This window comes from Myzus persicae, unplaced genomic scaffold (genome assembly GCF_001856785.1).
Source record: "Myzus persicae strain clone G006 unplaced genomic scaffold, MPER_G0061.0, whole genome shotgun sequence".
Classification (NCBI taxonomy): Eukaryota; Metazoa; Arthropoda; class Insecta; order Hemiptera; family Aphididae; genus Myzus; species Myzus persicae.
Genome location: NW_019100731.1, coordinates 1 through 13,574, shown reverse-complemented (window position 1 = coordinate 13,574; position 13,574 = coordinate 1). Strand labels below are relative to the sequence as shown.

General features: G+C 28.0%; 2 protein-coding genes across 2 annotated transcripts; one reads left to right on the top strand and one right to left on the bottom strand.

The window, feature by feature from the left end:
* Positions 1 to 1,064: 1,064 nt before the first annotated feature.
* On the top strand, positions 1,065 to 3,528 carry LOC111042714 (KRAB-A domain-containing protein 2-like). The gene is made up of 2 exons (XM_022327413.1): positions 1,065 to 1,476; positions 1,895 to 3,528. The coding sequence occupies exons 1-2, from the start codon at positions 1,348 to 1,350 to the stop codon at positions 3,455 to 3,457; spliced, it is 1,692 nt and encodes a 563-aa protein (XP_022183105.1). The 5' UTR covers positions 1,065 to 1,347; the 3' UTR covers positions 3,458 to 3,528.
* Positions 3,529 to 5,616: 2,088 nt separating this feature from the next.
* On the bottom strand, positions 5,617 to 6,522 carry LOC111042709 (zinc finger BED domain-containing protein 1-like). Its single transcript, XM_022327408.1, has one exon. The coding sequence runs from the start codon at positions 6,520 to 6,522 to the stop codon at positions 5,617 to 5,619; it is 906 nt and encodes a 301-aa protein (XP_022183100.1).
* Positions 6,523 to 13,574: the final 7,052 nt, after the last annotated feature.

Sequence of the window (13,574 nt, the reverse complement as noted above, 5' to 3'; positions counted from 1 at the left end):
GATTTTTTTTTTTTTTCTTCAGTCTTATAGTTAGTAGGTGTAGAGTATTTGTCTGTCTTATTTATATTATTATATTCAGTCTCATCTATAATATCACCATCATTATCATTAATTATATTTTGTACAATATTATTATTAAATTCAGTCTCATCAGTTACTATCATGTAATCATCCTCGTTTAATATATTTTGATCACTATAATCAATTTCAGTTTCATTAACTACTAACATTCTTTCACCGTCAATTAATACATTTTTTTCATTTTTTTTAGCAGTATTTATTTTTTTATCTTTCTTTTTTTCTTTTGTATTTGTATTTATGGCATCTTCTATAATGTCTTCATTATTAAATAATATGCTTTCTTCTGTCACACTGCATCTTGCTTTAATATTATATTTTTTTCTCTTACTGACTTTTTCACTTACTTTTCCAAACCTAGTTTCTTTGAAAATATTATGTAAAGCTTCAGGAATTATTATGGATGCAGAACTGTTTATAGAATCCAAATCTTCAACAGGCAATCTTTTTAATACTTTTTCTCTGTCAATGGGGTATATTCCTGTTGCTTCAAACCCTGCTATTATATTGCTAATTTGTGAAACTGAAAGCTTTTCCAACGTTTTTTTAAGTCATCTAGGAAAAATCTCTTTTGGAATTGTACCTCTCCTGGTTCTTTTATAAGCTTTTAAAACTTTTCGCCATGCAATTTTAATTGGCCTAAAGCAAGACACGTCTAAAGGTTGTGTCAAATGTGTGCTATTGGGCGGCAAAAATATAAATTTTATATCATTTTCTTTACACAACTGGATAATTTTCATTGACATATGACTTGCTAGATTATCTCCAATAACTACTTTGTTACCTTCCAACCGTCGAAAATGGGGTATAACAATAGTGATGAACCAATCTTCAAAAATACTTTGGTCGAACCACCCAGATGGCGTTCGATTATACCTGCATTTTTCTGGACCTCCAGTAGTCCATGAATCCCATAACTGTGTGGATTTATATATGTCGTAGGCATATAGTCAAATCAGGCATTTTATCAAATTCCTAGGCATATAGTCAAAAAATTTAATGTTTATGCAATTTCACTATCCGCCTAGACATTTAGTTAAATGCCTAGTCATTTAATTAAATGACTAGGCATTTGACTAAATGCCTATTTCATGCCAGGCAAATAATAAAAAAACATTAGCTGTGTATTATTTATTAATATGAAAAACACGTAGATACTCGTATATGAAATAATATGTTTAATTTTGTGTTAATTATTATTTAGTATTGTTTTAAAAATGAAATCATAAATATATTCAGGTAATAACTAATTAGATGTGATAGACATAAATGATAGTACGAGTATTTTGTATAGCATATATAGTCAATATAGTCTATAGTACGAGTAGTGAGTACTATATATTCTTATTAAATAAAAATAAAAGTTCCATTGGTTTTTACCTTGGAAAATTAACGTGGGTACTAGGTTGTATGAGAACCTTATCTATATTGAGTACCGTGGGACAAATTATAATCTTATCGATTATAACGACAAAAATATGACGTTACCAAAAAAGATACAGAACATGCGATTGAATTGTACAATAATTTAGTTTAGTACGTCTATTACGTTTACGTAAATCGTATGTAGTGTGATCGTGATTGCATGTAATATTGTAACATAGGTATACCAATTGACATTTTTTGTATATTTAAAATTTTGATTGTTTTTATTTGTATTTTAAAATATAATATGTCACACAGTGTATTGTTTTATGAAAAATTAAAATCAATTTACGACAACCAAGATAAAAAAAAGCCATGGAGTCAGGAAGACTACGACAAAGCTCTAAACGAAATCAATGATGCGAAATTGAATCCAGGTAAAACTAAAACTCAAAACCAATATTATTTATGTCGTAAATATGATCTGATTGAAGTAGGAAATGTTAAACATATTATTTTAAAACCAAAAACTAAAACCGAAAATATTATTTATGTTGTACCATATGAAAACTATTTTGAAAAAATCGAAGAAAGCCATAAAGCGACTGGTCATGGTGGAAGGGATAAAGTTGAGCAGAATTTAAAAAATAAATACAACATTCCTCGAATAGCAATCCAAATATTTATTAATTTGTGTACAACTTGTAACAAAAAAAAATCAAAACCTTGTAAAGGCGTCGTTATAAAACCAATATTATCGGCAGATTTTAATTCAAGAGGGCAAATTGACCTTATTGATTTCCAATCAACACCCGATGGAAATTTTAAATGGGTCATGAACTATCAGGATCACGCAACCAAATATTTATATCTTCGACCACTTACTTCAAAACGAGCCACCGAAGTTGCACACGAACTTTTAAAAATTTTTTTGGAACAAGGAGCACCTCAAATACTTCAGTCTGATAATGGGCGAGAATTTACAGCGAAAATAATTGAAGAATTGGCAGAATTGTGGCCTGAATGTAAAATAGTACATGGGCGGCCACGGCACCCTCAGAGTCAGGGATCTGTAGAAAGATCAAATCAAGATGTTGAAAACATGTTACGAGCTTGGGTCGTAGACAATAAAAGTACCAAGTGGTCAATCGGAGTTTATTTTGTACAATGGCAAAAAAACATTTCACATCATCGAATTTTAGGTCGTTCGCCATATCGAGCCTTGTTTGGCACTGAACCGAAGGTAGGTCTTAGTTCTACAAACTTACCTGCCAAAATTATTCAAAAATTATCAAGTGAAGAAGATTTTGAAAATATTTTACAAGACAATTCAGAACATAATTTTGACAATATACCTTCAAAGAAAAAAATATATAGTGACATAAATAATATCTGCAGTGTTTGTGAAAAATCAGGTAGTGAACTAAAATGTACTATATGTAAAAGAAATATTCATTCTGATAATTGCAGCTATTCTATAAATAATAGTAACGATATTGAAAATATTTGTCTGCTATGTAATAATGAAAAACAGATAAAAGTTAACCGCATTGAATCTTACAAACGGCAAACAATAGCAGCTAAAAAAATGACAGAAAATAGTGAAAAACTATTTAAAGAACTAAAGGTTGGTGATCAAATAGTAATTAGTGTTCCAAAAGTAGACCGAGGACCTCTCGATAGTCAAAATATAAATGGGTTAGTGATAGACATTCGGAACGGCGTTTACCAAATTGGTACAGAAGTTGGTATAATAAAAAATTGGTGTTCAAGAGAAGAACTTCAACTAGTGTCGAATAATGGTTTAGAAGATAGCAAAATACAAAAAGACAAATTCGTGTCCATACGTGAAGCAGTAGCAAACTTATCAATTTTCAACGGTCAAGGTTTTGTTAAATGTCAATGTCAAGCAGGAAAGCGGCAATGTCAAACCAATAGGTGCTTATGTTTTAAGAAAAATCTTAAATGTTCCAGCAAATGCCACCAAATAACAACATGTGACAACAAGCAATAGGTAACAAAAACTTGTAATTATAATATACCTTTTTTATTTATTTTTTATTATTTCATTTTTAAAACAATACTAAATAATAATTAACACAAAATTAAACCTATTATTTCATATACGAGTATCTATGTGTTTTTCATATTAATAATTAATACACAGCTTTTTTATACATAAAATAGCAATAAATAACTGATAGAAAATATATTGAAATTTTTAAAATAATACAAAATGTTTTTTTATTATTTGTCTGGCATGAAATAGGCATTTAACTAAATGTCTAGGCGGATAGTGAAATTGCATAAACATTAAATTTTTTGACTATATGCCTAGGCATTTGATAAAATGCCTGATTTGACTATATGCCTACGACATATACAACATAGAGGGGTAACATTGAACCAGCAGCATCAACAGAAAACATCACTGAGGTTGCTGACTTTGATGAATCCATTATATTGTCAGCATGTTTAGAGGTTTTTCTTACCAGGACTTTAATTCGACCAGGATCATCAACAAAATTTGTTTCATCGTAATTAATAATATTTTGTGGAGGTATACCTGAGAGAGAAATTTCCAAGTTATCAAAATATTAATTTACAACTGTTCTTGACACTGCAGCTCGTGAACGTTTTATATTTTCACCAAGTCGTGTTTTTAGTGCTTTACTGTGTCTTTCGATAAAATTTTTATACCAAACTTCACCGGGTAAATTATTTTTAAATGGTTTCAGATTTTTGCCAGCACGATCCAAGTATGATTTTACAAGATTTTTTACATCATCTTTTTCAAATGGAAAACCCCAATCAGAGGCGTACAATATAGCATCTACAATACATTTTTCTTCTAAGGGAGTTAATACATTTTGTCCACCAAATTTTTTTAAGTTTTTTTTATTTATTTTTCTACTCAGAGTAGAAATGGATATACCATATTTATCATATGCTTCTCTGTACGAAAGTTTTTTTTGTCTTACCTCATCGAGGGCCTGTTGAAGTATTTCGTCACTGTAATTTTTATATGCCCGGCTACCCGGTATACGGACGTATTTGTTTGGCATTTTTGGTGTTACAAGTCACCCTCAATTTTCTTCTGTAAAATAAAACTTAAGTTATAAAATTGGAAAAAAATGTTTAAGGACTTTTAACTACAAAAGTCTGCTTTTGAAGTGTCCTTTAATGTATAAATAATATACAAACCTTTAAATTTGACTTCAATCGCCAACATTTGAAGCACTTTTGAGATCAATGATAAAATCGCTGTTATCATAAGAAATGTTTGGTTATTTTTTTTGGCGGTAATGATAAGACCAACCACATGGTTGATGATAACATTTATTATCACAAATATTGTACATTTAATTTGAATGGAGGAAGAATTAAATTAGATAATTTAGTTTCATAGATAACCCGATATGTTTAAAAAAAAACCGAATTGTTTCATTTCACCTCGCAGTTCCAAGTCACCTCGATTGACGGTATACGATATACCTGTGCATTAAAGTGTTTCCAAATTTCAGATGTTTCATTTTATATTGCATTATTGTTCAATGGTGTATTTATATTATGTTCGTCATTATTTTTATTTCTTTTAATTATTGCCGCAATTTTTTCTACGATTTGATCGTACGTACGCTGGTATATAATATGGTTATCAAATGCTTTTTTTTTTAAACGCGGATCTAATAAAGTTGCCTCTGTTAATACTCGTTGATTTTCAATACCTTCAAACTTTTTATCGGCTTTCGTTAGCATTTTAGAAAGCATCAAATGAATTGTATGTGGTAGTTGAATGTTCTGTATATTATTTTTAATGCGAGAGTGTAACTTTTGAGTTATAATTAAGAATTTAGAAATTGAAACGCCTTTTTCAGAACTAAGTTCAACAGTGGCTTCTTTAAAGGGCTTAAATATTTCACAATAGTGTTGCATTATTTCAAAATCTTCGTTAGTCAAATTGTCTACGTTACCTATTATAGCAATTGTGGAAATGAGTGGTTCTTTAATTAGTATACACCTTTGAAACATGTCAAAAGTTGAATTCCAGCGCATAGTAACGTCTTGAATCAGTTTCAATTCTGGATAACCCATTTGAGTTTGTGCTTTTTTTAATTTTTTATATGATTGTGTACTTCGTTTAAAAAACTCGACAACTTTCTTAACTTTTTTTTATACGTGGTTTATTTCTTCTAGTCCAGTTTGAGCAATTAAATTTATTGTGTGAGCTAAACATGGTATATGACGCCAGTTTTTATTCATTTTGATTGCTGCTGTTATATTTACCGCATTGTCAGTGACAGCAACCTTAATTTTTTCACTAATATTCCATTCATTAAAACAATCTTTTAAAAACACCGAAAAATTATTACTAGAATGTGATTTTTCAAAATTAAAACACCCAAGTAAAAAAGACTTTAAAACACATTCTGTTGTATCAATAAAATGAACGGTCACGGCAACAAAGCTATCATTATTTATTGAGGTCCAACCATCAGTAGTAAACGCTATAAATTGAGCATTATTTAAATTATTTTTCACTCTTTCTTTAGTTTCATTGAGTAGCTGTGGTAATAATGATTTTGATACTGTTTTTCTAGATGGTAATTTGTACCCAGGATTTAATAGATGAACGAATTTTTTAAATTCTTCATTTTCCACCAAACTAAATGGTTGAAACTCTTTTGCAATCATAATTGCTAACTGTTCGTCGAGTATTTTTTGTTTATTTAGAGAAATTGGTTTCATAATATATGAATCTAATCGAGTTTGTAATGGGCGTGTTTTTTTTGTATTTATGTTGATCGTTGTGGAAGGTTGACAACTTAAAGTTTGAGGTTGTGAGGTTTGTGGTCTTTTCTCGTTAGGTTCATGTTCATCTAAATTTTGCTCTACCATTTCTAAACGTGGAATTTTTCTAGCTTCGTATTGTACATAGTGTTTCCTTTTTAAATGTTTGGTTAAATTTGTAGTTGAACTCCCTTTATACGAAATTGGATTTGAACAGTATGAACACTTTGCCTTCTCATTATTTATCACTGAAAAGTGATTCCAGATGTCACTACTTTTCTTCTCCATTTAAGAATAATAATATTTTCTAGAACTTACAAAAATAAAAGTATGTACTATTGTCTATTCTATATGAAAATATGAAATAACAAAATAATATTTGTTTTTATTATTAAAAAAAATAGTTGAATGAATGTTCCAAAGATAATTAGCAAAGTACAAAGTATTTATTTATAAATTCATTAATACTTGCAGTGATTAAAACTATTTTTTTCTTTGACGATCACGTTACATTATACTGTCTCAGCGTACTATCTATTAGATAGTATCTAACATAAATCCAGCACTTACCTTTTGGAATATTGTTGATTCAAAAATCTCGAAAACACCAAATTATTTAACTTCATAAAAATTAAGTACTTAATAACTAAGGTCTAAGATAGTAAGATGGTTACCCAATGGCGACTGTTAACCAAATGAAAATAAATTCAATTACAGTAATGTAAAATAAAAACAACTCAAAACAATATTATTATTTATACGTATGTGTATTGTGATATATTATACGTAATTTATAGTTTTGATTCTTGATAAAGTAAATATTAAATATTATTAATAGAATACGAATACCATTACACATTTCACAACTATCAACTATACTGAAATCAGACACAGGAAATGTTTATTTCTTTATTTTATTGTGTTCTTTTATAAATAAATAAGTATTTACAAATCTATTTTTATTTAGCGTTTGTTTTTAACAATAGTAGGTGATAAACTAATAGGTATTAAAATTGTATATTTCAAGTTTCAACACTTTTATGTCATTATATTTTATAATAATACATAAAACATTGTTTTTTATGAATCATATATTTATTTAATTGTAACTGCATTATATAATATTATTAGAACGGTGATAATTTCCGAATACAGTAAAATAGTAGGTATTGTATAATGGGTGTACGAAGCGTCGAAGCATATTCGTTCATAAATATCCATTGTATGTTTTATTTTACCTTAGCATGTACTCTTTTTAGCTGAACGCTGTTTAGTATAAGTTTAAACTTAAGTCTATAATTATATCTATATTTTCCATGTACTTTATTTTATTATTATCTCTTCATGTTAATCTTCTAATTGTACAATTTATCTATAAATTGCCGTTTGGCGTTAAATAAATAAATAAATAAATAAATTATCCATTATATTTCAAGGTTAGGTTAGGTTAACCTAACCTACACACTTGAATACTTGATCTTTCAGCGTAGAACAATACGAATCTGAGTACAATAGTAACTAAAAAAAAATGTACCGATTGTACCGATGTAACGAGTATTTTGGAATCGGTACTTTATTGTAACTGTTCCGATTGGAACGATTCCACAAAAGGAACGATAATTCCCACCACTAGTATCTATATCCGTGACCTAAACTATCATTGAAGTATCTTTCAAATTGTAACCTTAATTCATTGTTAGCTTTTAAGAATGCCTCAGCAGAAGAAATTGTATGATTATGTTCATTGATAAATATTATTATTGCTGGAAAGCCATCCTAAACGTATTAATTTAATATATAATAATTAAAGAATTGAGATTTCTAATAAATGTATAAGTTATTATTTAAAGTAATTTTATGTAATAATAAATGTTACATTTATGTTGGTAAATAGTTTATTTTGTTGTCAGTGTCCGTCGTCTGAGTATAAGTATATAAAAATATACATAAATTATAGTTAATAAAATAAAATGATGTAAACACATAGGTTAGGTTTTGTTATACCATACACTTACTTTTATATATTTATCTTTTTTGCGTGTATCTTTTGTTGTTAATTTAATTTTTACATCAATTCGAGCTTGACATTCTGTATTTTTTGACTTGCCTCTCTTGTTGCTTTTACTATTTTCTTTTTTAAAACCACTATGATGATACATATAAACTCTTCTAAAATTAAAGTATTTACAAATCGTAAATGTAATCTTATGTTTCAAGAACAATTAGGTATAACAATTAATATAAGTACATATTATATACAACACAAACTGAGTAATAATTACTTAAAATGTTTCAAAAAATAAGTAAGTCTATAATTGACACAATTATTGCCTCAAACATCAAAATGATACCAATCAGATTTTAAACTTTAATGATTTTTTAGAAGATACAATGGATGGAATTCGTTAATATTTTGAGTTGCATTACTAGGTATAGTCTATAATTATTATACAAAAAGCTTTAATATTGCTGTGATGTTTTTAAACAGAAACAAAATAAAATAAAAAAAATAAAACTGATTATTTATATTGTAAGTATGGTAACTGTAAGATAGATATAGATATAGATACCTACTCAGTCGCTAATTGTGTATAACCTGACCCAGCTTTGTATAAATAGTCAAAAGCATAACTCACCGACAAACATATCTCGAACTATCGTTATTAGAAGACTTAGTATTTATACACCAATTTGTGTTTGTGGTAGAACTATGTTCAGTAATCCATTGAGTTATATCTTGTTCAGAGAACAAATTAAAACTTTTTATCTAAAGTATAAATTGTCAAAATGTTGTTAGTATTTTGTTAACTAAATAACACAAATACATCATGTTAATATGATATATTTATTATTATGTTAGAAATTTAAGTGTGTATTATGAACATTTGGTCAAAAAGTGCTATATAATATTCTTGGAAAAAAAGGTAAAGTAGTTTTAAGGGGGAATATCCGATTGAATTATTAACAAATTCCGTTGGATCGCGCTACTAGTATTCAGAATCACGTAATTCTCCTACTCTAGTCTCTAACTATCATCGAACTAAGACGATACTAGACGACGCGCGGCGGCGACTAAGCGGCGGCCCCCACTCATCACGTTGCTTGACATGATATTAATATCCATGCCGCGCGCAAACGCGCGCTGTTATAATAATTGCCTACAACCTATTATACATTATAAACAGACTGTATGGAAATAATTATAAATATTAATAATAATAACAATAGTAATAGTTGATAATTCCATATACATTTATATAGATATATTTATATTTTGATTTATAACAAACAATGATATTATAACCGCACATATTATTATAATATCGTTTCGTTATCGATAAAGAGTATCGTACAAAATATCGTTTTTATCTTATGATAATTGCTTCTATTACCATTTAGAATTTACATAGGCATAATCAATATTTTGTCATTCTCATTCTACAGTGAATGTGTGGTGTTTTAAACAGTTTGTGCGCAAATATTTTTATAGTTTTATATTCAATAAATCATGGCCAACAAAAAACACGGCAAACAATCGAAATGTTCAAAAAAAAGTGGAAAATCTAAGTGTATAAAAAACTTGGTCTCAAGTAGATACAAAAAAAAAAATAAAGTTATTGAACAAGATGATACCATTAACACTAAAGAAGATGTCCAAAATCCAACAACAAGGTAACGAAGCAGTTGAAGAATAAAAAGTGATAAACGGTCTTGTAAAAAACACTTATATTTTTTGATTCGAATACAGTGTCGGGTTAAGATGGGGAGGTCGACGGGGGCACTGCCCCCTGCGACACATTTTAGATTCTGAGCGGAGCGATGTTTTTTTATTTTTTTTATTTTTTTTATTTTTGTATTTGTGTACACGATAAGTAGTCGAAATAACCGTATAATAACAACATCAATACAATTTAAAATATCCTAGACTGGCATACCGTCTGCTCAGAATCGTTTTTCGTACCTATACAATGATATATCATTGAATTCAAATTTAATACCATCCATTCTACTGCAGTGACCTACTTGTAACCTACTGTACAGCAGAGCGACATCCACTTGACCCCCTTTTTAGGTCTGAAATTTAAATTTTTACGAAATCCCGAAAAATATAACGATTTACCCTCAAACGATTTCATATTTTATATAATTCGTGGAAACTTGAAACTTTTACCAGTTATTTACATTGACATTTTGTATACAATCTTTAATTTTTAAGTTATATTTGGTTTTTTTTTTAAATGTTGATAAAAAAAGTTTGACCGTTTAAAAATACTTGAAAAATTCAATACAAGATTTAGCATAAATTTATGTAAAAGTAAATTATAAACTATCGAAGTACATTTGTACAATTTCAAAACTTAGAAACCTTGTATTAAATTTTAAAGATTTTCTGGCCAACCAAAAATTTTTTATAGTTATTTAAAAAAAAATACTTAGAAAAATTGAAAATTTAAATTGTCTATAAATAGCTCAAAAAAAGTCAAAACACTTTGAAAATTTAACCCAGACAACGGTAATATAAACATTTGTTGAAAATTTCAAGTGCTTACAAAAATTATTTTTTGAGTTACAGTAAAATTAAATTTCCGTTTTTGTCAAAAATTGGTTTTGCGTAAAATTTCCCGTTTTTCCGTCACTTTTTTAAGGTTTTTCCCGACGCTTTTGAAAAGTATTGGAAATTTTTCACTTTTGACCCCCCAAAGTACCAACTAGATTCACTTTCCTTTCAGAAACGGTACTACTTTTGAAAATCGAAACATTATTACTGCTCCAAATGTTGTCGTCAGACACAAAAAAAAAAATAAAAAAAAAAAAAAAACACATCATTGTAAAATCAATACATTCATCACTCCGTTCAGAATCTAAAAGGTATTTGAATAATATTTGAATACTTTACAAGACTGGTGATATACCTAGTATTTCTTGTTTTCTCATAAATTGTTATCGACATTCAAAAAATACAAAACATAAATAATATGCACTTATTTTTTGTGTGAAGATCTTATTTTATTTATATACATAATGCATGTTTACAATATCAATATATATTATACACAGAAACATAAATTTGTTTTTTTATGATAGTGTCAATATAGATGAAAATGACTACTTAGGTCTGACACACCAACCGAGCATAGATGAATCTACATTGCCAAACTTGACTGTAGAGTTTGTAAAATCTAATGAACCTATATTATCAGGACGTCGAGTAGTAGATATAGAACATTTTATAAAACAAGTTATGGAGTTAGGAAAACACAGTTGACTATAAATAGCTTAAAAAAAGTCAAAATATTTTGAAAATCAAATCACATAAATAAAATGGCAATCTAAATTATTAGTAAAATGTTCAAGTATTTACGACTTATACTAATTGAAGTACAACAAATATCAAATATCGTTTGAGGCTAAACCGTTATTTAACGCGGTTTTGTAAAAAATTTAAATTTCAAACACTCTTAGAAATTTTTTGTCTTAGTCCGGTAGAGTTTTTTATACAGATATTTGAAGAAAAATTTATGGAGAACCTTTCACCAAATTTTCAAAACTTATTTATAAAAGAAAAAAATTTTACGATTTTTCAACCACAAAATTACTTGCAAATTTTCGCAATTTTGACATATTTCGTATACATTTGAACTTTAAGCACTTATAAGAAAAAATTGTGACTAACGAGTTTAGATTTTTTTTTGTATCACTTTAAGAACAACTTATAAGAAACCTTGTAAAATTGTATCGTTATTTTAAAAAAAAATACTAAAAAAATTTAAAAATTTCAATTGTCTATAAATAGCTCAAAAAAAGTCAAAATACTTTGAAAATTTAACAGTGTATAGAGAACACTAACATAAACATTTGGTGAATATTTGATGTATTTACAGTGATTAGTTTTTGAATTACATTAATATAAAAAAATCGTTTTGTCAAAATCTGGGTTTGCGTAAAAATTCCCGTTTTCCGTTATTTTTTTAGGGTTTTTNTTGAATAATATTTGAATACTTTACAAGACTGGTGATATACCTAGTATTTCTTGTTTTCTCATAAATTGTTATCGACATTCAAAAAATACAAAACATAAATAATATGCACTTATTTTTTGTGTGAAGATCTTATTTTAATTATATACATAATGCATGTTTACAATATCAATATATATTATATACAGAAACATAAATTTGTTTTTTTATGATAGTGTCATTATAGATGAAAATGACTACTTAGGTCTGACACACCAACCGAGCATAGATGAATCTACATTTTGAATTTAAATTTTATAAACTGTTATAAGAAAAATTTAAAAAGTTACCACTATTCTATATGTTAAACCGGTAACGGTAATTCTTCACGGATATCACGTTAATTTTTGTTAAAAAATTTTTCGCCAGATGTAGATGAGCGCCGTCGATTTGACAGAGAGAACAAGAATAATAATAATTGACATGTTTCGTGGTATCGCCGCTGCGACAGTACGAGTGTACAAATCCAGCCTTCGACCGACACACACACACGTGCACAACATATCTGTTCACCTACCTATGTACATTTGTATTGTTTTTGTTTTGTTATAACTGAGGTTCATTTCCCTGGCACCCCACTTATGAATTTCGGAACTAAACCCGGATCATTCGATTGTTCTTCGTTTGTTCTTGTGGGTGTTACCCATTTGCGCCAAAAAAAAGGAATTCGTTTTGTGTATAGCCCATTTGCACCAAAATAAAAATGGTATGTTTTTTCGGACAGCCCGCTTGCTCCTAATTTACTTGGTATAATCGTAATAAAGTAATATATTTTTTATTATGTACAATTAAATTTAAATCATAATTAATTATACGAATGTTTTTAAAACAATAATCAATAATAGCTGTATAAATGTATAATACACATTTTTTTGAAACAATAATCGGAATTAATACTAATTGTTTCTAAAAATAAAAGGTAATAAATTATTATTACGAACTATTATAATTTTTAACAAATAAGTAATAATAGTTAATAGTACTTATTTTTTACACTTAGTTACAGACATGATGTCTTTAAAATATAAGAATTAACGAAGTCGTTAATTTAAAATGTTTACGTAGGTAAATTTGTTGCAATTGGGTACCCAAAATGAATTAATTTTTTTTGGCGCAAATGGGCAATGCCCGTTGTAGTACTCTCGTACTACACTTGTACACTTAATTATTTAATGACGTGCTTTGACGTCTCGTTGTTGATATTAGATCGAGTCACAAAAAAGAAGGTATGTTGAAATAAGTAATAAAATCAATATTATATTATAAGTTAAAACAGTATGTTGTATTAAAGTAAATTAAAAATAATAACAAAGTAATAAGTTG

Coding starts and splice junctions, on each gene's coding strand:
- LOC111042714 (XM_022327413.1), top strand. CDS start 1,348: ATGATAGTACGAGTATTTTGTATAGCATATATAGTCAATATAGTCTAT. Junction 1,477..1,894: donor ACCTTGGAAAATTAACGTGG/GTACTAGGTTGT, acceptor AAAACTAAAACT/CAAAACCAATATTATTTATG.
- LOC111042709 (XM_022327408.1), bottom strand. CDS start 6,522: ATGGAGAAGAAAAGTAGTGACATCTGGAATCACTTTTCAGTGATAAAT.